The sequence below is a fragment of the Lutra lutra genome, chromosome 4 (assembly GCF_902655055.1).
Source record: "Lutra lutra chromosome 4, mLutLut1.2, whole genome shotgun sequence".
Taxonomy (NCBI): Eukaryota; Metazoa; Chordata; class Mammalia; order Carnivora; family Mustelidae; genus Lutra; species Lutra lutra.
In genome coordinates, this window is record NC_062281.1 from 117,317,627 (window position 1) to 117,342,092 (window position 24,466).

Consider the following 24,466-nt stretch of genomic DNA (forward strand, 5'->3'; position numbering starts at 1 on the left):
TGGGTGGCTCAGTCAGTTGAGTGGCTGCCTTTGGCTCGGGTCATGATCCCGGGGTCCTGGGATCAAGCCCTGCATGGGCTCCCTGCTCGATGGGGAGCCTATGCCTCCCTCTACCTCTGCCTGCCACTCTGCCTACCTGTGTTTTCTCTCTACCCATCTGTCAAATAAATAAAATCTTAAAAAAAAAAAAGTCCTTCCTTTAAAAAAATAAAGTGGAAAATATAAGCCACAGATTGGTTAAAAAAAATACATATTTCTGGTGAAAAATAAGGCATAATCAATTTTTTTAAATTGCACTTCAAAGGACACTGTCAAGAAAGTGAAGAGATACCCCTACAGAATAAGAGAAAATATTTGTGAATTGTGTCTATAATAGTCTTGTATTCAGATTGCATAAAGAACTCTTATAACTTCTTAATAGGACAACCCAATAAAAAAAATAGGCAAAAGATTAGAACAGATTTTTCTCCCACGAAAACATAGGAATAGCCAATGAAACATTAAAAGTGTTTAACACCATTATCAGGGAAATGCAATTTAAAACCACAAGGAAACCACTAGAATACAAAATAGCTACAATTTTAAGACTGACAGCAAGTGTTGACAAGGATGTGGAGCAAGCAGGACTCTCATATTGCTGGTGGGGATGTAAAATGGTATGACTACTATGGAAAATACCTTAGCATTTCTTACAAGATTCAATGTTCACTTACCATATGACCAAGCAATTATTCTCCTAGGTATTTACTCAAGAGAAAAATACTTGTCCAAAACGGACATATATAAATGTATACAGCACTTTATTCATAATAGCTGAACACTGGAACCCATCCAAATGCTATTAACAGTGGAATGGATAAATGAACTGTATTATAATCATACAATGGATAATAAGCAATAAAAATTATATACAGTAACAGATGACTCTCAGACACATGCTGAGTGAAAGAAGCTAGACATGAAAGGACAGACAAAATTATTTGATAATGACATTTATTGCTGTTTCTTGGTACCTTATGGTGTCACAAAGGGTTGCAGTCAGAGTGTCTGCTGGGACTACAGTCTCACCTATAAGCTTGACTGAGGTGGGTTTACTTCCAAGCTCGCTCATGTAGTTGTTGGCTGGACTGAATTCCTTGTTGGCTATAGGCCCAGAGGCCTCCCTCATTTCCTTGACACATGGCCCTCCATAGGATGGCTAATAACATGTGACTAGCTTCCCACAGAATGAGGAGGTGAGAGGGTGCAAGATGGAAACCAGCTTTTTTGGCAACCTAATCATGAAAGAGCTACCCCTCGCTTTTGACATTCTTTATCACCCGGTCAAGCCCCCACTCTAGGGTTTGAAACTGGGAGATGGGATCACTGGGAACCATCTTACATGCCAAACTTTAATGTTTTACATGTAATAATGCAGAATAACTAGAAGTTTTATTTTTGGAAGATTCGTGAACTAAAACTCTCATCGTTTGGTTAATGCCTGAAATTTCAGGGAGAGTCAACCCTTCAGTTTAAGGGTTTAATTAGTAAAATACTGACTATCAAGGGAGAGTTTCCCTTTGGGCCTGAGTGATAACTCCTGTATTTTCATACTATATTTACCTAAAATTGGGTATTTGTCCTAAGTCCACAATGGGTAAGGAGGGTAGCAAAAAGATAGAAACGGGAACAGGGCAGACCTGGTAAGCCCACATAAAACAAAAACAGAACACATCGCAGTTCTGCCTATTATCAGCCAACCTGTTGATACTAGACCAGTTCAGTCTTCTCAGATTATGAATATGTACTGACATTTTAATTTTTGTATTTTGTTTCTTAATCTTTTTAGATTGTAATGTTTGGGAGTTTTTGTTTAAAGTGGCCATGCTTGGAAGTGAATATTACACATTGATATTCTAAAATTCTCCAATTTTCTGTACCCACTCCTGTGATCTTAATTTCATTTCCATGCATTTGCTGATATTGAAGTTGCTGTATAGTTAATGAGTTAATGCATATAATTCCAATAGTTTCACTTTCCTTCCTCTACAGCAGTTCTACCTTCTCGTGAAATCTAGCCTGTTTTATGTTCTTCCTCTTACATAGTCTCATTGCTACGTGGCCATACTAAAATCCTCCTTTGAGGTGTCTGGGTGGCTCAGTCAGTTAAGTATCTGCCTTTGGCTCAGATCATGATCTCAGAGTCCTGGGATTGAGTCCCACGTTAAGCAGGGAGCCTTTCTCCCTCCCCTCTGCCTCTCCTTGCTACTCATGCTCTCTCTCTCACTTGCTCTCTCTCAAATATATAATCTTAAAAAAAAAATTCCTTCTTTTTGTTCCTTACCACGTTCCCCACAAGGGTCAATCTAAACCTTTTCCATCCCTCTAAGCAGATGAAACTTCTATCTACAGAGAAGATTGAGGTTATCCATCCAAAAGCCCTTCTTTTCTTCCCCCCACTTTACTTTCCTTGCATTCACATTCTCTACTTCATATATTAACTCTTCCCTCCTGCCTCAAAGGAGCATTCTTCTGTGGCTAACTCCATCTCTATTTTTTTATTCCATTCTTCAGTTAGATTTGGCTCAGCTGCAGTAACAGAAAATCCCCCAAATAGCGGGGACTTTAAAAACATGGGTGTGTTTTTTAATCACTAAATTCTACACCTGAAACTAATATTATACTGTATGTTAACTAACTGGAATTTAAATAAAAACTTGGAGTGGGGGGAAACAGGTGTTTAAGGTGAAACAGATCCAGAAGTGGGCTGTTGAGGATAGGGCAGCTCCATCAGTTGTTAGGGACTCGTGTTTTCTTTCTCACTGCTCTGCCATCCTTAAAGTGTGGCCCTTCTCTTCATTGCACAAACTTGCTGCTTGTAACCTGAAAATACAGCATTGGGGGGGGGGGGAAATGAAGTTAAAGTAGGGAGGGGCGCCTGGGTGGCTCCGTGGGTTAAGCCTCTGCCTTCGGCTCAGGTCAGATCTCGGGGTACTGGGATGGACTCCTGCATCTGGCTCTCTGCTCGGCAGGGAGCCTGCTTCCTCCTCTCTCTCTGCCGGCCTCTCTGCCTACTTCTGATCTCTGTCAAATAAATAAATCTTTAAAGAAAGGAAGAAAAAGAAAGAAAGAAAGAAGGAAAGAAAGAAAAGAAAGCAAGGAGGAGCTCCTCTTTTCCTAAGTCCCTAAAGAGCTACACAACAATTTATACTAACTGGCCAAAATTTAGCCAGCTCCATTTGGCTGCAAGGGAAACTATGAAAGGACCTATTTAGTTGGATGGCCATGTGCCCAATGAAAAATCTGTTTCGTGATGATAAGATGATAAGAAAAAAAAAATTGGTTTTCTGTTATATAGATTTGGTGAAGAACTCATCCTTTCTCACCAACAATATCCCTTTCCATTCCCCTAAAATATATTCTAATTCGCCATACTTCATCCTAAAAGAATACCAAACATCTTCTCTTGATTCTGGTCATTCTCTTCACTGCAAAAAGAACAACAACAAAAATTTATCGCTCTCCTTTAAAATTTAACATTTCTTTTCCGCTTATTTCTGATCAGTAACCCTCTCACCTTTAGATAGCTTCCTAGTCTCTGAGTTTCTGTAACGTTTAACAAATACATCTTTACCCAAACTGAGTCTTTCGAGTTTATTAACAAAAAAATAATATTTAATTTCACGAATAAGACAAGAGTACGTCGTTACCCCCCCCCCCAAAAAAGTTATAAATAATGCAAACGCCTCCTTCAGTCACACCCATGACTACATTAAGACCAAATATATAAGAGGATGGTTAAAGTTGGAAAGAAGATGCTTTTTTTCCAATTGGTTTGTGTGAAACTGGGACGAGGGCCCTCCATCACTGCGGATCCGCCGCCCTCACGACTCTCCCTGCCAGAGCCCATGCATCTGACTTTCCACCACACTGGAGTGAAGGCTAGAAACCGTGGCTTTGGGAACGAGATTCTCGTTAGTTCCGGGATCCTCGCTGGAAATGCGAGCGAGACGCTTCTCTGACGCATTTCCGGGGCGCCGGAACAGAGGCAGGCCGGGGTGGCCGCGAGCAGGGAGAATGGTGGTGACCAGGTCCGGGAACTCTCAGGCCACGATCCAAGCCACGTTGGCTAAAAACTCCCAGCAGAAGGTAGGAGATCGCAGGGCGGCCTCATTTCTGCCGCTGCTTCTTCACAGAGCGGCGCTTATTTAGGGTGGTAGGGCGGCGGGAAGGGCCCGAACTTGTCGCGCGCGCTGCCGTGTCAGACCTGTGCTAACCCCGTAGCTTCCTTTCGGTCCTCGCTACGGTTAAGACAGTCCTTAGCCTGAGGGCGCACGGGGGACTCAGTGGGTTAAAGCCTCTGCCTTCGGCTCGGGTCATGATCCCGGGGTCCTGATATCGAGATCCTCATCGGGCTCTCTGCTCGGCAGGGAGCCTGCTTTCCCCCTCCCTTCCCCCACCCAACCCCACCCCCCACCCCCCCGCCTCTCTGCCTACTTGTGCTCTCTCTCTGTCAAATAAATAAAAATCTTAAAAAGAGAGAGAGACAGTCCTTAACTTGGAACAGAGAGGTCAGGTAACTTGCTCTGGGTAGTTCTCCTTTGTAATGGCAGGTGCACAGCTGAGGCCTTCTAACCTGTTAAAACCGTACGAAGGAGGTTTAATTTCGGCTACCAAGTGTGAGTCTAATCATAATTAGCAGGATTGGAGAGAAGGTTACCCTTGTCACGTGGGGAGCTGGTAGTGGCCCCACAGCATTTTATTCTGGAGTGAGGAAGGATGCAGTGACGCCTCCTGGTGGCTATCAATGGCTATAGCCGTCCGTTGGCTCTGATTCTGCGACAGGGAATAAAACGTTAATTCATTTATGTATGTAAAGGTAAGGGCAGCGACTGATTCCGTTGGTGTGTGTGTTCCTAAGCACATCTGTGCTCAGAGTTAATACTTCCTTTCTTATCTCTTCCCCTGACTGCGTATCAGAATGCAGGTCCACCTAGCGTATTTGGTATGTGATACTTCCGTGCAGAAAATTTTCAATTAGTTGTTTTGCTCCCTAAAATTATATCTATGTCTTGGGCGTGGCTAGTGAGGCAGGGTCCTGCAAATGCACAGTCAGATCCAGTATCTTTTTTGTTTTTATTGTTAAAAATCATGAGTACTGGGTGGTTGTGAGGCAGGGACTTGCAAATGTAGTGTTAGATCCAGTATTTAGTGTTTAAGTTTTGTTTTTTTCCTTTTAAATGGGTGCTGGTGAGTTTTTTAGTACCCTCTTAAAATGTGTTCATTTTACACAGTATATTTATTCTGGCTCAGTCCTACCTAAATCACAGTATATTTATTCTGGCTTACAGAATTCTGCTAAAAGAATTCATGCACATCCAAAAAGCAGAAAGGAATGTCTACCTGTTGACCCAACTACTACTGAATCACAAACCACTAGGAAACAAAGTCCAGTCTCTAGAACTCCTAAAACCAGAGAGAGAAAGAGTGGAACTACAGTCTCATTATCTGAAATGAACAAACCATCTGTTGATGGAGAGACCTCTGAAGCAGAGTCCAATTGTTCTTCTGTGTATGAGTGCCAGGATCCCATTTTAAGAGTAACTAGGAGGCGACAGATCTTAGTTGCATGTACCCCGGTGTCCAGTGTTCGAAAAAATCTTAAAATAACTCCAGTAAATCAGTCTCATATTGAAGAAGACGATGGTGACTCTGAAGCTGAATCACATGCTTCAGGTATTTCTAGAATTGTGCCGCCTGCAATAACTACAAATACCAGACGAAGTAAGGCTAAATCTGTAAGAGACCAAAGCCAAGAATTATATGAAGAAACTATTTCTGATGCTGAGGCATCATACTCAGACTTTTCTTCATTTTCTGGAGTTGGAACTATGAGAACGAGAAGTATGCAGAAGAAATTACACACACAAACTGAGGAGAAAGGTACTGATACTGTACCAGAAAATGAAAAGCAAATCATAAATACGCCTATGAATTCAGAGGATTCAGATACCAGACAAACACCTTGTTTACCAGCAAGATCTCTTTCTCAGATAAATAAGCCAAATTTCTGTAAAAATGAAATATGTGAAGACTTCGATGATGATTCCTTCTGCAGAAATTCAGAAAAAAAACGAACAGTGCAAAAACGCCAATGTTTTAATATAAGAGAGAAGGAAAAGGCCAATGTTGCACCTCTCAAAGAAATCACAAAGCAGAATTGTAAGAATTTAGGTGAAGAAGCCAAAGGAATAGTAGATGAGGAAAAAGAAGTAAATAAGAAAAATTCTCAGTTGGAGAGCCTTTCTGAACCTCAGGGCACTGGCTTTCAGCTATTAGTTTCTCAAAGGCATTCAACCCCCCGAAATAATAAGACCACGTCAGAGCCCTCAAGTCTGAACTGTGAGGCTATAATAAAATCATTAGCTCAAACATTTGCAGTGGTAGAAGTGGACAGATGGAATGAAGAGAGAAAGAGCACCATAAAAACAAGTGACTTTACAGAATTTGGTGATGGTGGTAGAGATGAAGAAGAGTGCACCGTTACAGGTATCAGTGAAGATAGGAATGAAGGAAGGGACGTAGATTCTGAGTGTGAAAACAGACTATTCAAGTCTGAGCTCCACACATCGCTGGACAAAGATGATTCTGTTTTATTAGTTCTCAGCAGTGATGAAAGCCAGCAGTCTGAAAATAGTGAGAATGAAGAGGACACTGTGTGTTTTGTCGAAAATAATGGTCAAAAGGAGTCTTTAAATGGAGAATCGGAAAATATGTCATGTGACCATGCATTGTTTGTAATTGACAAAACTCCTGGGTTGAGTACTGATAAACATTTTTACTTGGATGAGGGAGACAAGGCAAGTGAAGTTGCCACTGAGGAAAAAAAAGAGGAGGAAGAGGATGAAAAAAGTGAAGAACCATCAGACCATGACACAAACAAAGATAGTGAGTTTAGTGATGAAGATGACTTACTAAATAGCACAAAGTCTAAACTGTAAGTTTTTCCTTTCTTTTTAAAAGTAAGTTTTTGACACATATTTCAAGTGGCTGATTACCATAAAAATATAAAATATTAGAGAACATGGAAATTGGGGTGCCTGGGTGGCTCCGTGGGTTAAGCCTCTGCCTTCAGCTCAGGTCATGATTTCAGGGTCCTGGGATCAAGCCTCGTATAGGGCTCTCTGCTCAGCAGGGAGCCTGCTTTCTCCTCTCTCTCTCTCCCTGCCCCTCTGCCTACTTGTGATCTCTCTCTGTCAAATAAATAAAATCTTTAAAAAAAAAAGAAAACATGGAAATTGAGAAAACTACTGCCTCACGTTCTTTATGGAAGAACTCTTTTATCCAGCATATCCCTAGTCTGTGGGTGCCTTTATTAGTCATATTTCTCCCACCAGTGATCTATTCAAAATCATCTGTTAAAATTTTCCTGCATGATTGTTAAAGGCAACATAAAAAGGAAGGAAAGGAATTTTTATCTTTTCTCTATGCTAATTGTAGAGTTGAAAAATAGGGAAAAGGTGGAGAAAAATAATCCTATAATCCTATCTAGTACCCATTAAAAAATACTGACTTTGGGACTATTTCTTTAGTTTCTTTTTTTCTGTTTTCAGTTTGTTTTTCTTAGGCACAGGGCTCTGGTGGCCCTGTATCTAGTGGAAATACATCCTTGGCAAGAGTCTATACATTAACAGATGAGCAGTTTTCACTTTAAGCCAATGAAATAAATCTCTGAGGCCAGCCTCAAGCATACTTATTTTTTAAAAGGCACACTGTTCCCCAGGATAATTCTGATGTATTTTTAGGGTTGAGAATCACTGCTAAACCACTGCAGTAGAATGATTTCACTTTCCAGTAGAGACTGATCAAAGCCTTCAACTGCTCAGTTTAAATAATTAGGGAAGAAAGTAACTATATTTGCTTATAAAAAGGACCTTCCAGTAATATAAAAGTAGAAATTCTTACTATATAAATATAACAGGAGCCCAGACCCAACTGGTTTGGTAGATGTGGGGTATGACTTCTGTATTTTTTAAAATCTCCAGTGAGAAATAGAGATGTTCACTGCTGTTTAAAACTCACTGATTTAGAAGCACTACCAAATACCCTTATTCATCCAGAAAACCATTCTAAGCTTGGATAACCGGGAAGTTCAGAACCTGTCTTTCTCATTGGTTTTAGAGATAGAGGTTATGTATGTTTGTTGACTCACCACCTGTATATGAAGTTGAGCTGAATTGCCAGATGTATCTCCTCTTCTCTGCAGTTCTTTTCTTTATGAAGTCTACTGACATATAGTCTTAATCCTCTTTAAGTTAATCTGAGGAATAAATTTTGATGTGTTCCCAAAAAACTTACTCATTATTTATCCTGGAATTTTCTTCTAAATGATTTTATTAGATTTAAAACATGTTTCAGGTTTTCAGAAACTCCATTGTAAAAATAAGATTACCTTTTTTTTTTTTTTTGTCATTGGCAGTAAAAGGGTAGAAGAAAAAAGTGATTTTTAAAAAGAATAGTCTCACTCACTTCCATTTTGATGTGATTACTTGAACTTTAAGTGATCATTCTCTTTCAGTCTGAAGTTGACAAGCAGCAGCATAGACCCTGGTATGAGTATCAAGCAGTTGGGTGGTTTGTATATTAATTTCAATGCGGACAAACTACAGTCGAAGAAGAGAACCCTAACACAGATCAAGGAGAAAAAGAAAAATGAGGTAAGTTACATACAGTGTCCTGTTGGGTTTTCATAGAACTAACCAATCACTTCTAGACATAATTAGTTCTTGGTAAGAGACTAATTTTCCTGCAGTGAAACCATGTTAGCCTGCTGTGCTCCTCTTTTCCCCTCAAAATCCTAGCTATAAAAGATAACACTTGAAAAATAATCAATACAGGGTCAGCATTCCTCTTGCACCTACCAGTTATCTTAGGGGATGTGTTTTCTTCTCTTTTCTTGCTGCATTTTTAGTTCATAACAGTTCTGGATGCTGTTGAGAATCTGAAAACTATGGATGCTACTTCCCCCCCACCAGGAAAAATATACATGTGCACATATGCATAAAATTGTACATATAATTTCCAAAGGGAATTACAGGGTAGGTAACCTCATCCAAACCCTCAGCTTAAGTCACATGGCATGACTTCCCCAAATCTGTATTCTCTAGCCTTACTGTCCCTCCAGGTCTTCAAATCCTCTTGTGCCTGTTGACTGTTTATTGAGATGTGCTCAGCCACTTGACCTCCTTAATTGCCCTCGTTCACTTCCCTGCCTGAACCAGCTACTTGTTTAGTATTCTCAGAGCTGGTTAACGATGCCAAACTCTTTTCCTTTTGCAGTCCATCACTGACCTACCTTTCCGGTAGAGGCTGATCAAAGCTGAATCAAGCAGATGCTGCTGCTTACATACTCTACTTAGTTCCCTCCTTTTCACCCCACTGTCACTGGCTAGTGCGGGGCTTTATTTCTCATCTAGAATTCTGCGGTAACCTCCTTACTCTTTTCTCCAAGCCATCCTCTATACTTTTGATTCTATTTTTAAAAACAAAAAAGGTACCTGGCTGGCTCAGTCTGAAGAGCATGCGACTCTTGGGTCTCTAGGTTGTGAGTTAGAGCCCCAGGTTGGGGATAGATGCTACTTCAAAATGAAACGAAACACAAACCTGACTATGATATTCTCCTGTTTAAGTCCCTCAGAACATTCAAGGTGCTTCTGTTCCTTCAGCTCTGTCCTCTCCACCACCTTCTCTGCACACTTGTGATTATTTCTCTCAAATTCCAAAATATATCACTTCAGGTTTGACAGGTACTGCTAAATTGCCTTGCATTCAAGTAATGTTAAGTCCTACCACAGTTAATCCGTCCTCTTTTTCTTTACATTGCGACCAGTACTGGGTATTATATTTTTGTTTGTTGTTATTGGTGCCTCGTGGCTGTTTTCATTTGTTGTTGATCATCTTTTTGTGTATTTATTAGCTACATGTAAGTGTTCTGTGGAAGATGCCTATACTTTTGGGGGTTCTTTTTCATTTTTAACTGATGGATTTTTGGAATTTTACAGAAAATAATCACAAGTGTGCAGAGATTGTTTACAGTGTTCAACAGATAAAGGTTTGGAGACTTAAAACTAAATGTTAGAAAAATATTAGTGCATAACAGCTATTAAAAAGAATGAAGTTGATCTGTGTATAAATTGATATTGAAAGAAAATCTAAGACTGTTGAATTGCAAAAAGCAGATTTATCTGGATAGATGTATAAGTTTAATCAAATCTATTTCATTGTACATATTAGTAATAGAGTCTTCTCAGATCAGAAGCTGTTTTACCAACATCAAAAGAACTTATTAAAGACTAGTTAGGGTTGTTTGTTTTCAGAGATTTCAAGAGCCATTACGGTATTTGTTCCTGTTGACTTTATTTTCCAGTTGTTTGAATGGTTGTAAGCCAATAAATACAGGTTAGACACATTAATGTATATCTGATACATGCTGATTCGGTTTAGAAAAAGAAATGTAAGATGAATGAAGTTTCCTAAAATAATCCCTCAGTTTGCCTTCTAAAGCATTTTTATTATAATATAATTTACAAACTTAAGGACCAAAACAACTTCGCAGTGGTATGGTTGTGCATAAAGAGGGTTAATATATTTGGAGTAGTCTTCAATGTGGGAGATATTTCTCTTATAAGGCAAAAAATGTTGGAAAAAATTATGATATTCTGATATTATTTTAAAAACCACTTCAATATTTTTACAGCTTTTGCAGAAAGCCATTATTACTCCTGATTTTGAAAAAAACTACTGTGTCCCACCATACAGTGAATCAAAGCATCAACTTCAGAAAAAACGCAGAGTAAGTATAGTGACACTCATTATTTAGATTATTGAGGTGCATTTGACTGTATACATTCAGCTTATACAACATAGTTGTGTAATCTAAAAATATGTATTTTCAGGGCACCTGATTAGCTCATTTGGTAAAGCATGTGACTCTTGATCTTAGGGTTTTGAGTTCTAGCCCCATGTTGGGTATAGAGATTACTTTAAAAAATAAAATTTTTTAAAAATAGTAAAAATAAATTCTTAAAAAAATACATATTTGTGGGCGCCTGGGTGGCTCAGTGGGTTAAAGCCTCTGCCTTCAGCTCAGGTCATGATCTCAGGGTCCTGGGATTGAGGCCTGCATCGGGCTCTCTGCTCAGCAGAGAGCCTGCTTCCCCCTCTCTCTCTGCCTGCCTCTCTGCTTGCTTGTGATCTCTCTCTCTCTGTCAAATAAATAAATAAAATCTTAAAAAAAAAAAAATTTTGTAAAGAAAGATATCACAAATTTAAGGGCCCAGAAAATGAAGTTCCATAAACACTTTTTTTTTTAAAAGATTTTATTTATTTATTTGAGAGACAAAGTGAGCAAGAGAGGGAACACAAACAGGGTTACTGGGAGAGGGAGAAGCAGGCTTCCTGCAGAGCAGGAAACCTGATGTGGGGCTTGGTCCCAGGACCCTGGGATCATGACCTGAGCCGAAGGCAGATGCTTAACCAAGTGAGCGACCCAGGTGCCCCCATTTCATGGTTTATATAGATTTTCATAAAGTGCACCAAGTGGTGCACATAGAGGACAGCCCCCCCCCCACTTTCTTAAAAACAAGTGACAGCAAGCATATAAGTTCCTTGTCCACACTTGGCTTATAGTACTCTTCACCAAGAGCTAAGAGCTCTGTTTCAGGCCTTTGTAGGGAGCTTAACGTAGCCACCTAAAAACCTGGGTGTCTGTAGTCTGCACAGTGAGAGGGTAGGAAACTTTTTTTTTTTTTTTTAAAGTTGGGAGTTGGTTCCGTCTGCCATTTCAAATAATAATTATAAAGAAGTTATCAAGAGAGTTTGAGGGAAATTTGAAGGTGGTGCCCCAGTAATGTATCATCACTAATATGGAGCATGCTGGCACATGATTGACACTCCATAATGTTGTATGAATGATTTAAAAGTAAGTAACTAACTTGCTAGGAGTTTCCCAAAAAATAGAACTTTTTTTTAAATTTTAGAAATAATACAGATTTCTGGACTTGTTGGAGTGACTTTGAGTCACCTTGGTGACTGAATAAAATTATTAATATTTACATATAAGCTCCAGAAGTGAAAATGTTTTTATACATTATCTCTTGTGTAGGCTATATTGCCCAATAAAAATTGAAGCTGTATATTGTTCTCCCAGGAAGTCAGCAGTTTTTTGTTTGTTTTTTTTTAAGATTTTATTTATTTTACTTAGGGATAGAGCACAAGCTGGGGGAGCTTAACTGGCTGAGCCACCCAGGCGCCCCTGCAAGTCACTACGTAACTTGCCCCTGCAGGTTACTAAGATTAAAAAAAAAAAAATTTTAAGGAGCCCTCATTTATGAAACTGATAATACTATGCCTAATTTACCAAAGAAAACACTGTGATATAATTTCTTTTATGAAAGTGAATCCAGGGGCACCTGGGTGGCTCAGTGGGTTAAAGCCTCTGCCTTCGGCTTAGGTCATGATCCCAGGGTCCTGGTATCGAGCCCCACATCGGGCTCTCTGCTCAGCGGGGCGTCTGCTTCCCCTTCTTTCTCTCTGCCTGCCTCTCTGCCTACTTGTGATCTCTGTCTGTGAAATAAATAAATAAAATCTTTTTAAAAATAAATAATAAAAAAAGAAAAAGGTGAATCTGGGGACTAATACATTCTGTTAAGTAACCTCATTTGTTTTTAATTCTTGAAGTTTTTTGTATATATTAATTTTGAAGGGAATGAGATATAGTTTATACATTGCTTATTAACATTAGAATTCTGTTTAATTATTTTTGAAATCTGAATTTCAGAAAGAACGACAGAAAACAGCAGGTGATGGCTGGTTTGGTATGAAAGCTCCAGAATTGACAGATGAGTTAAAAAATGATCTCAAAGCACTGAAGATGAGAGCTAGCATGGACCCAAAAAGATTTTATAAGAAAAATGATAGGGATGGCTTCCCCAAGTACTTCCAGGTATGAATAAACAATAATGGCAGTGATGTTCTGTAGATTTTAGTTTGGAAAGCACTGTAGTGTTCTTTGTGTTTACTCTTAACATAGGTGAATATTTATAGTGCACATCTGCTTGGGCTGTATAATAATGAGCAAAACCCAATTCAGACAGCCTTATGGCCACCAGCTTGTAATGGCGTTCCATATAGAGGGAAGGTGTTGCAGATGGTAACTAAGTTTCCAGGTCATACCTCTAAAAGTTTTGGAACCTCTAAGTTGGGTATACCATATATGAATAGTATTAGCCTAACAGCAAGAATCCTTACATGATGGAAGAAGAAATAGGGAATCATTTGCACCATACTCTTCTCCAGATAGGAGGGCATCCCCAGGCAAATGCTGAAAATAAGTTAAAAGTTGGTTTCCAAAGTGTTTCCAGATGAAAACTTCAGTTGATCCCCCCCTCTTGTGGCTGTCAGCTTCATTCTGTTCCTTCTTCTCACTTACTTAATTACTCTGTCATTCACCTCCAGGTCTCCTCCCCTTCTAGTCCATCCTCCACATTGTAGCCAGTTACCTGTTGTTGTTTTTTTTAAAAGGCAGTCTGTTCATGATACACCTCTGCTCAGTGATATCACAGGTAACATTCAATAATACCTTCAGTGATTCTTTATGACCCATAGGGTAGAGTCTGAACGGTCTGCACTCAGACCAGCTCCCCAGCTCTTCTGTCACATTGCCCTCTTACGCTCCAACACACTTGGAGGGAACCTTGACCTCCCTTAGGTAGATTTGGTCACTTTCTTTTGTTTTAGGGCATCTATAGTGTTTTGCTCAGCATAATAATTATTTTACACTTTAATCTTTTAGTTACTTGTCTGTGGATTTTTCTTAAGACTGGGCTCCTTGCTGGCAGGGACCAGATATTCTTTGTCTTTATTTCCCAAACACTTAGCACAGTACTTGGCACATGGTGGACCTGGCACATGGTGGACACCGAATGTTTGAACAAATGCAGAGTGGTTCCTAAGAAAGTTCTAAGAAAGTTCTCACCTAGGAGATCAAATAGGTGTGGAGTAGAGTTTATGTATCAATTTTATTAAATTGGGAAACTAAAAAAAGAATTGATATTCTCTGTCCTACTTTTCTAGTTACACTATTCATCAAGAATTTACTGTCCTGCCTAGCACTAAATTATATAAGAGGATTTTTGGCTTTACTATAAATTCTAATGAAATGTCATTGTAGGAGCCAGTGCCAGTTGAAGAGGTGACTTATTTTTGTTTTAAAAAATGGCAAAACTAACTTTATGTTGGTATCATTTAAGTTGGGTTTTTCGTTCTTTGCTATAAATATACTTTGTTAGAGCTACCCTGAAATATGAAAGCAACTTAGCATTCAAGTATTGCATGACTCATTTCTATCAATTGCTCATAGATTGGAACCATTGTTGACAATCCAGCTGACTTCTACCATTCACGAATTCCCAAAAAACAAAGGAAGAGAACTATTGTGGAAGAATTGCTGGCTGATTCTGAGTTCAGAAGGTAAAGAAATTTATGTCTTACTTTGTATTATGTATGTTTTCCTTTAGAATATACATAAACTTTAAATCTTCAGGTAATTTTTAAATGATTTTAGCACAGTGTCTCAACAGCACTATTTACATTTTGGATGGGATAATTCTTTATTAGGGAGAACTGTCCTCTATTCCACTAGGTGCCAGTAGCACCCCATTCCCAATTTGTGACAAAAATGACTGCCGAGGGGCGCCTGGGTGGCTCAGTCAGTTAAGCGCCTGCCTTTGGCTCAGGTCATGATCTCAGGGTCCTGGGATTGAGCCCCGCATCAGGCTCTCTGCTCAGCAGGAAGTCTGCTTCTCCCTCTCCCTCTGCCTGCTGCTCTGCCTGCTTGTGCTCTGTCTCTCTGTGAAATAAATAAATTAAATCTTTAAAAAAAAAAAATGATTGCTGACATTTCTAGATATCCGCTGAGGGGCATAAGCATTCTCAGTTTAGAACCACTGCTTTAGATGGAAGCTTGAAAACATTTGACTGACTAGAGGAGAATGAGCCTGCAAAGGAGACTAGGAAAGAGTGGCTAAGAGGCTATTAAGAAAACCAGGATGGCTAGTATCACAGAAGTCAAGGAAGGAGAATGTTTTGAGCAGATACAAACAAACTAGAGGGGGTAATTAACAGGAATAAATGCTGCTGAGAGATCAAACTGGGTGATGGGCATTAAGGAGGGCAGGTGACGTAATGAGTACTGGGTATTACATACAACTGACGAATCACTAAGCTCTACCTCTGAAACTAGTTATATATACTATGTTAATTAATTGAATTTAAATAAAATTAAATTTAAAAAAAGAAAACTAAAACTTCTTTGGATATACATGGAGGTCAAAACATTCTTGCCGGGAGTTTTAAGGGAGCGACGAGGAGGAAACCAGACTAGAGAGGATTGGAGAGTTAGTTGAAAATGAAGAAATGGAGACAATTCTTTGAAGTTTGAGAAGAGGGGCGCCTGGGTGGCTCAGTGGGTTAAAGCCTCTGCCTTCGGCTCAGGTCATGATCCCAGGGTTCTGGGATGGAGCCCCGAGTTGGGCTCTCTGCTTGGCGGGGAGCCTGCTTCCCTTCCTCCCTTTCTGCCTGCCTCTCTGCCTACTTGTGATCTCTGTCTGTGAAATGAACAGATAAAATCTTTAAAAAAGAAAAAAGAAATGAAGTTTGAGAAGAGGGAGAGGGGCAAGGCTAGTAGTGGCTGTGGAGTTAGAGGATTTTTTTTTTTTTAAGATGGGAGCATTTGGGAATATGTTTAAATGTCCTTGAAGCAGCTATGTATATATTACAGGAGATTTAAAAGCATCTTCATATAGAAACCCTTGTGGAACTTCAAGATTAGTTTAATAGCAAAAGTGAAAAGATTATAAAGGTTTTAAAAACTTTGTCAGCATGGAAAACAAATTTAACACAAATGTTTTGTAAGCTATTTATAATTAGTATGGGTAATGGTAAAAATTTTAGAAATAAGCTATCTTCTTTCCTTACTTATTACTCTTTCCTTGGAAATCTCATCCCCTACAGGGCTTTAATTATAATCTTATACTCTTGGCTTCCAAATGCAGTATGTCTAATCCAGATCGCTCCTGAGTCTAGACCCACATATCCAGCTGCTGCACCCTTCCAGTACAAGCTAGTCCTGTCCCAGTGCTCTGTATCTCATGACTAATAGTATCACTAATCACCCATTAGCAAGACACCTCCTCCTCCAGTCCACATTCATTCTGTCAGTCTCTCCTATCTTCCTGTCTCAAGCCTGTTTTTTCCTCCATCCCCACATAGGCATGGTGCAAGCTGAGTAAGTCTTTGTTTACTAAGTGTTAACCGTATGTTCTGGTTAAAAATTGACCTGTATTCTGTAATCTTGAGGATAGTAGTCTCAGAAATCACAGCAGTGCTGATAGTGCTTTCACTAAAAAATAATGATGTGAGGAAGTTGGGGGTATAAACTAGAAATTTCGTAGAATGAAACTCGTAAAATTGTGAATTAGAGGTAGTGTTCTTAGTTCATTGTTCCCATACTTCAGTCACTGAGTATCATTTTCACAGTGTTTGCATTATGTGTGTGCTGCCTGCTTTATTTTAAAAAGAAACTTTATATTGCCTACTGTAAATGGGTTTGTTGGCTTACAATTTTTGTAATGTGCATGAAGATAAATACATTGCTTAAAGTGAATATTGTCTGTCACCTAAATTTATGTATCAGACTATGTGAAACACTCTACTAGCCCATCTCCTTGGAATGTTTTAATTCCTTCTACAACATTCTCTTTAAGAGGTTTCTGGCCTCTGAACAAACACTTTGGGATAGGGAAATTCAGTAAACATACTAATGTGTCCTGTGTTCATTAGTAGGAATGCCTTGGAACAGAAGTAGTAAGTGTAATATACAGGAGAAAACGCGATTTTCTGTGTTGTATGTGGTTTTTGGTTTTGTTTGTTGAGGTATAGTTGACTTACAGTGTTTCATTAGTTCCAGGTATGCAATGTGATTTGACAATTCTCTACATTATAAAATGCTCACTACTACAAGCATAATCACCATCTGTCACCATACAGTGTTGTTGTAATACTATTGACGGTGTTGTCTATGCTGTGTTTTTCGCCTCCATGACTTATTTTATATCTGGAAGTTTGTACCTCTTTATTCCCTTCATCTCTTTCACCCAGCCCCCACCTCTGGCAACCACAGTTTATTCTCGGTCTCTCTTTGAGGAATCTCCATACTGTTTTGGCACAACCATCGTAGTTGTGCCAAATTATATTCCCACCAACAAAAGCATAAGGGTTCCTTTTTCTCCACATCCTCACTAACACTTGTTACTACTTTTGATACTAGGCATTCTGACTATATAAGAGTCTGTTTTTTGTTTGTTCATCTGCTTTTTTAGATTCCATTTATAAGTGAAATCATATTGTCTTTCTCTGTGTGACTTACCTCACTTAATATCCTCAAGGTCCATCCATGTTGCCCTGAATAACAAGATTTCATTCTTTTATATGGCTCAGTAATATTCCAGTGTGTGTGTCTGTCTGTCTGTATATGTCTGTCTCACATCATCTTTATTCATTCACCTATCGATGGGACACTTGGGTTGTTTCTAAATCTTGGCTATTGTAAATAATGCTGCAGTGCATGTATCTTTTTGAGTTAAGTGTTTTTGTTTTATTTGGGTAAATACCAGGTAGTGGAATTACTAAGTCATAGGGTATTCTTGTTATTGATTTTTTGAGGAACCTCCATACTGTTTTCAACAGTGGGTACACCAATTTACATTCCTACAAAGAGTACATGAAAGTTCCCAACTTTTCTCCAAATCCTTGCCAACATTTGTTACTTCTTGTATTTTTGATACCAGCCATTCTGACTGGTATGATGTGATGTCACACTGTAATTTTGATTTGCATTTGCCTTGTGATTAGTGATGTGGAACATCTTTTCATGTGTGTGTTGCCCTTTTCTTTATGTCTCTGGGGAAACACTCGGGCCCTCTGACTATTTTTTAATCAGACTGTTTGGGGTTTTTGTTTGTTTGTTTTTTTTTTTTGTTTTTTGTTTTGATGTGAGTTGTGTAAGTTACTTACATATTTTGGATAGTAACTCCTTATCAGATTATCATTTGCACATATATCTTCTCCCATTCAGTGGGTTACCTTTTTGTTTTATTGGTTTCCTTTGCTCTGCAAAAACTCTTTTTTGCAAGTAGTGTAGTCCCACTTGTTTATTTTTACTTTTGTTTCCCTTGCCTGGAGAGACATACCTATCAATATTTTGCTAAGACTTACATTCCAAGAGATTGGTGCCTATGTTTTCTTTTAGGAGTTTTACTGTTTTAGGTCTCACATTTAGGTCTTTAATCCATTTTGATTTTTGCATATGGTGTAAGAAAGTGGTCCAGTTTCATTCCTTTGCATGTAGCTATCCTGTTTTCCCAACACCATTTATTAAAAAGACTATTTTTCTCCATTGTATATTCTTGCCTCCATTGTCATAGATTAATTGGCCATATAAGTGTGTGTTTCTTTCTGGGCTCTCTTCTGTTCCACTTACCTGTTTTTATACCAGTACCTTACTGTTTTGATTACTGTAGCTTTGTAGTATATCTTGGAATCGGGGATTGTGATACTTCCAGCTTTGTTATTCTTTCTTAAGATTGCTTTGGCTATTTGAGGTCTTTTATGGTTTTGTATAAATTTTAGGATTATTTGTTCCAGCTCTACAAAAAAATGATATTGTGATATTTCGTTAGGAATTGCATGGAATCTCTATATTGCATTAGGTACTATGGACATTTTAAGAGTATTAATTCTTCCAATCCATGAGCTTGATATCTTTCCATTTGTATGTGCTGTCTTCAATTTTTTTCATCAGTGTCTTACAGCTATCAGAGTACAGGTCTTTCGGTCTCCTTGGTTAAATTTATTCCTAGGTATTTTATTTTTTTCTGGTACAGTTGTAAATGGATTGTTTTCTTAACTTCTCTGCTACTTTGTTATTAGTGTATAGAAATACAGCATTTCTGTATATCAATTTTGTATCCTGCAGCTTAACTGAATTCATTTATTCTGATATAGTTTTTGGCAGGGTCTTCCGGGTTTTCTCATTGTAGTGTCATGTCACCTGTAAATAGTGACAGTTTTACTTCTTCCTTCCCAATTTGGATGCCTTTTATTTTTCTTATTTAATTGCTGCATCTAGGACTTCTGGTACTGTATTGAGTAAAAGCAGTGAGAATGGACATCCTCGTTTTGTTCCTAATCTTAGAGGGAAAGCTATTGGGTTTTCACCATTATGACGTTAGTTGTTTATTTTTCGTATGTGGCCTTTACTGTGTTGAGGTATGTTTCTTCTAAACCCACTTTGTTGAGAATTTTTAAATCATGAATGGATGTTGTACTTTGACTTTTCTTTAAAGGGGGTGGTGCAGAGGGAGAGAAAGAAAGAATCCTAAGCAGGCTTCATGCCCAGCAGGGAGCCCAACATAGGGCTTGATCTCGCTACCCTATGATCATGACCTGAGCCAAAGAGTCCAATGCTTAACCAACTGAGCCACCCAGGCACCCTAACAAATGTTTTTTGATTTGTGGTTGGTTTTTTTTTGAGATGATCATAGGGTTTTATTCTTTTTCTTGTCAATGTACATTGATTTGCAAATATTTTACTGCTCTTGCATGTGTAGATTAAATCCCAGTTGATCATGGTAAATTATGTTTTCAATGTATTGTTGGTTTGCTGATATTCTTTTTTTTTTTTTTTAAAGATTTTATTTATTTATTTGACAGACAGAGATCACAAGTAGATAGAATGGCCGGCAGAGAGAGAGAGAGAGAGAAGGAAACAGGCTCCCTGCTGAGCAGAGAGCTTGATGTGGGGCTCGATCCCAGGACCCTGGGTGGGATCATGACCTGAGCGGAAGGCAGAGGCTTTAACCCACTGAGCCACCTAGGTGCCCCATGTTTGCTGATACTTTATTGAGGATTTTTGCACCTGTATTCATCAGGCATATTGACCTGTAGGGTTGTTTTTTTTTTTTTTTGCAGTGTCTTTGGCGTCAGTATTAGAGAAATGCTGGCCTCATAAATGAATTTGGAAGTTTTCCTTCGTTTTCTATTGTTTTGGAATAGTTTGAAAAGAATAGGTATTAACTCCTCTTTTAAATGTTTGGTGGAATTCAGCTATGAATCCATCTGGTCTTGAATTTTGTTGGGAATCTTTTGATTACTGATTCAGTTTTGTTCATAGTAATAGATCTCAAGTTTTCTATTTCTTCCTGATTTAGTTTTAGAAGATTGTCCATTTCTAGCAACTCAGTTTTTTTCTAGGTTGTCCCAATTTGTTGGCATATACTTTTTCATAGTATTCTCTTGTAAATCTTTATATTCCTGTGGCATCTTCTAATTCTTCATTTCTGATTTTGAGTTCTCTTTTTTCTTGATGAGTCTGGCTTTTTCTAAAATTTTTTTGAGTTTTTGTTGTTGATGTTTGTTTAAGATTTTATTTATTTATTTGTCAGAGAGAGAGAGAGAGAGCACAAACAGGCAGCGTGGCAGGCAGAGGCAGAAAGAGAAGCAGGCTCCCCGTTAAGCAAGGAGACTAATGTGGGACTCGATCCCAGGATCCTGGGATCATGACCTGAGCCGAAGGCAGCAGCTTAACTGACTGAGCCACCCAGGCATCCCTGGCTTTTTTGTTTTTTAGTCTCTATTTCTATTTAGTCTCTAGTCTCTATTTAGTCTTTATTTCTGCCTTAATCTCACTTTTTCCATTCTTCTGCCAACTTTGGGCTTTGTTCTTTTCTAGTTCCTTTAGGTGTAAGGCTAGATTGTTTGAAGTTTTTCTTGTTTATTGAGGTAGGCCTGTATCACTGTAAACTTCTCAGATCCATTTTTGCTACATCCCAGAATTGACCATTTTCATTTTCATTTGTCTTCTTTTTTTTTTTTTTTTTTTTTTTTTTTTTTTGCTTTCCTTTTTGATTTCTTCATTGACCCTTTGGTTTTTTAGTAGTATGTTGTTTAGCTTCCATTTATTTATGTTTTTTTTTCCCTTATAATTTATTTTGTTTCATATCATTCTTTAGAAAAAATGCGTGGTATAATTTCAGTCTTCTTAAATTTATTGAGACTTGTTTTGTGGGCTAGCATGTGGTCTGTCCTGGAGAATGTTCCATGTGCACTTGAAAAAAATGTGTATGTATTCTGTTGTTTTTGAACTGAACATTCTCTCCGTATCTGTTAAGTCCGGCTCATCCAATGTGTCATCAAAAGCCATTGTTTCCTGGTTGATTTTCTGTTCGGATGACCCATCTATTGATGTAAATGGAGCGTTAAAGTGCCCTACTGTTGTATTACTGTCTGCTTCTCCCTTCATGTCGGTTAATTTTTGCTTTTTTTAGATGCTTCTATATTGGATGCATAGAAATTTACTGTTGTTATATCCTCATTTGAACTCTTTATTATATAATGCCATTCTGTGTATCTTGCTATAGTCTTTGTTTAAAGTCTGCTTTGCCTGATGAAAGTATTGCTAATTGGCTTTTTTCCCCACTGCATTTGCATGGAATATCTCCTTCACTTTCAGTTTATATGTGTCTTTAAGCTTGAAGCGAACCTCTTGTAGGCACCATATAGATGAGTCTTGTTTTTGATTCAGTCAGTCCCCTGTGTCTTTTGATTGAGCATTTAGTCTCTTTACATTTAAAATAATTGCTGTTAGGTCTGTAGTTACTGCAATTTTAATAGTTTTCTGGTTGTTTTTGTAGTTTTTCTCTGTCCTTCTCTTGCTCTCTTCCCTTGGGGTTGATGGCTTTCTTTAGTATTATGTTTGGATTACTCTTTATTTTTTATGTATCTATTATGGTTTTTGATTTGTGGTCACCATTGGATTCATATGTAACATCCCATGTGACAGCAGTGTTACTTTGTTGTCACTTAAGTTTGAACACATTTGATTTGGTTTTGTTTCATTTTCAGTGTAATCTTAGGTTTGTTAGAATGTGTAAATTGTGCTGGGTTCTTGTAGGATTGAGTGAGCTGTTAAATTGTAAAAGGCTTAAATAGCTTGTTTTAAAGAGAGTATCAGCTAATCCTGAGGTTTAGTAATAACAGATTCATATAACACAGTTAAAGTGGTCAGAACAGTTTTATAAAGTTAAAGAATTCTTAATTTTTCCGAATCAAACTACTGGTGAGCCCTTCTTTTGAACATCTGTGGACTACATTTATCAATATTTACCATAATGGCAGTTAAAATTAAGAAACTTTAAAAATATTTGTTGATTCCTTTTAAAATAAAATATCCCATTACACATTGACATTTTCATGAACAAAACAAAAATGAGCTAGTGCAAATCTCTCTAATATCTAGCTTAAAGATAATTAGAGCCTCATACCTGCTTCTGCATCAGTCTGTTTTTACATTTTCGTCCTACAAAAGTCTTTAAAGCATTTGATGTCATCTGGTAACTGGATATGGTACATGGTCCTCTAGTGGTTGAATGTTTTCAAAAGCCCTCTCTTATAGTTGCCATTTTTTTCCCTCACTAAACTACAGGCTCTGAGGGTGGGGGCTATGGTTGTCTGGTTTACTGCTCAGTCCCCTAACTCCAAATATGGTTCCACATGGTGGAATTTAGTACGAATATGCTAAGATAGTGAAAATGCAAATAATTTTTTGAGATTTAGAAGTTACACCACCTCATCACCACCCCTATTACATTAACTTCTGTTGTCATACTTCAGAACCTAAAAGTTTGGTTTTTCTTTTTAGATATAACCGAAGGAAGTACTCAGAGATCATGGCTGAAAAAGCAGCAAATGCAGCAGGAAAGAAGTTTCGAAAGAAGAAGAAATTTCGCAATTAAGATTCAGCAATCAAGCCACAGTATTTTATATCTCCCTTTATTTACTCAAGATGTTTTGAAAATTAACAAAATCACACAAATTAATATAGATGGCCCTGTTTGAAAAAAAGTTGACTTGAGGGAGAATCGACACATATCCCTTGGGGTAAAAACAGGTGTGTCTACGAAAGACCCACCCATGCTTAGACCTTTTGAGGGAGAAAAAGGAAAACCTCGACCATTTTAAGATGAATACCATTTTTGTAAAGTTTCAGCACTTGGTTATTTAAAGAAAATTGAATTAAAAACATTTAGAAAGTATAGCTTGTTAACATATACAGAAAGCTTTAGAATTACATGATCAAAACTAAACAATACTGTAGCACATGCGTGCATTTTGTGTGCGTGTGTGTTTTTGTGTATAGGGGAGACGGTATACCAGAAATGCTGTGTGTGTCTGTGTGTCTGTAGGTGTAGGTGTAGGTAGAAGGGAGACGGTATACCAGAAATGCCCTTTTCTAATTTCAGGTCCAGAAAATTGGTGAACCTGGGATACAGAAACCTGCTTGTTGTAAGCATAAAAGTTGTAGTTGAAGCCAAAGTATTCTTGGAGGAAATGTGTGTTAGTATATGACACAAGAAATGAAGCTATATAGAAAGGACTTAAGGTAAAGAAGACTTCCTAGAAAGTTTGGGTTAAGGGTGGACAAAGCAAGAGAACGGTTATCTTTAGCAGTTGAAATAGGAAAGATTAATTTTATTCAGAGTCAGTGTTGTGTTCCAGGTGAATTAGGCATAAATAAGATAATTTTAACTTGGCCAGAAATAATTTTAAAGTGGCTCAGTTTATTTCATCTCCAATAGTAGTACACATCCTGACTGATCTATTTGTGGTACCTAAGGAGTATTGGCAATTTCTCATAACGCATTTTAGTGGCTTCTTCCTTTCATGTCATTGTATATGGAACCTCTATTTTCCCAGCAAACTGCTTGGGATTTCAGTAAATTTAAAATTTCGCATTTTGTATTTATTTTTTGGGATCATAACCAGCCTAGTAATAGAACTGACTGTGACATTTATAGGTGAAGTTAGGCAAATATCTATACCTGTTCTCTTTTACAGAAAAACTTTTATTCCAAGAATATTAAGTTTTGCCTTCTGGGTAAAATAAGGACCAGCTATGAAAGAATTAAATACCAAAACAAGAAGTAACAGTTAGTTTACCCTTTACACATTCTTCCAGAAGGAGTCATTGTTCTCAGAACACTGCTTCAACTCATGCTACTCTGCCATAAGAACACTCAAAATTGTTAATCATTTGGTATGATCCCTGTACACAGAAAGTTTGAGGACTTTACCCAGTTTTTCTCAGGGTCAAGGTGTGGACCAACTTCTTACCTACCATATGATTTTGGGGATGGTTTCTGACTCATGAATGCTACTGTAGGTTGAATTATTTGGTACCTGAAAACTGCAGCCGTGACATATTTCTGATGTTACAGTTCATATTACAAGTAAAACAACATTAGTGACTTACAATCTTTGCCACACAAAAAGCAGCATTAGTGCTTTCTGGATTAGAAGGCAGTGCTAAGGA

The 24,466-nt window shown here is 38.1% G+C and overlaps 1 protein-coding gene across 2 annotated transcripts; it reads left to right on the top strand.

The window, feature by feature from the left end:
* Nucleotides 1–3,973: 3,973 nt before the first annotated feature.
* DNTTIP2 (deoxynucleotidyltransferase terminal interacting protein 2) lies at nucleotides 3,974–23,189 on the top strand. Of its 2 annotated transcripts, none has more exons than XM_047726745.1 (7): nucleotides 3,974–4,128; nucleotides 5,331–6,976; nucleotides 8,558–8,696; nucleotides 10,736–10,831; nucleotides 12,818–12,982; nucleotides 14,399–14,508; nucleotides 22,796–23,189. In XM_047726745.1, the coding sequence occupies exons 1-7, from the start codon at nucleotides 3,979–3,981 to the stop codon at nucleotides 22,887–22,889; spliced, it is 2,400 nt and encodes a 799-aa protein (XP_047582701.1). In that variant the 5' UTR covers nucleotides 3,974–3,978; the 3' UTR covers nucleotides 22,890–23,189. The 2 variants fall into 2 exon arrangements, with proteins under 2 accessions (XP_047582701.1, XP_047582703.1); XM_047726747.1 differs by lacking the exon at nucleotides 3,974–4,128 and adding an exon at nucleotides 4,705–4,858.
* Nucleotides 23,190–24,466: the final 1,277 nt, after the last annotated feature.

Coding starts and splice junctions, on each gene's coding strand:
- DNTTIP2 (XM_047726745.1), top strand. CDS start 3,979: ATGCGAGCGAGACGCTTCTCTGACGCATTTCCGGGGCGCCGGAACAGA. Junction 8,697..10,735: donor AGGAGAAAAAGAAAAATGAG/GTAAGTTACATA, acceptor ATATTTTTACAG/CTTTTGCAGAAAGCCATTAT. Junction 10,832..12,817: donor AACTTCAGAAAAAACGCAGA/GTAAGTATAGTG, acceptor TCTGAATTTCAG/AAAGAACGACAGAAAACAGC.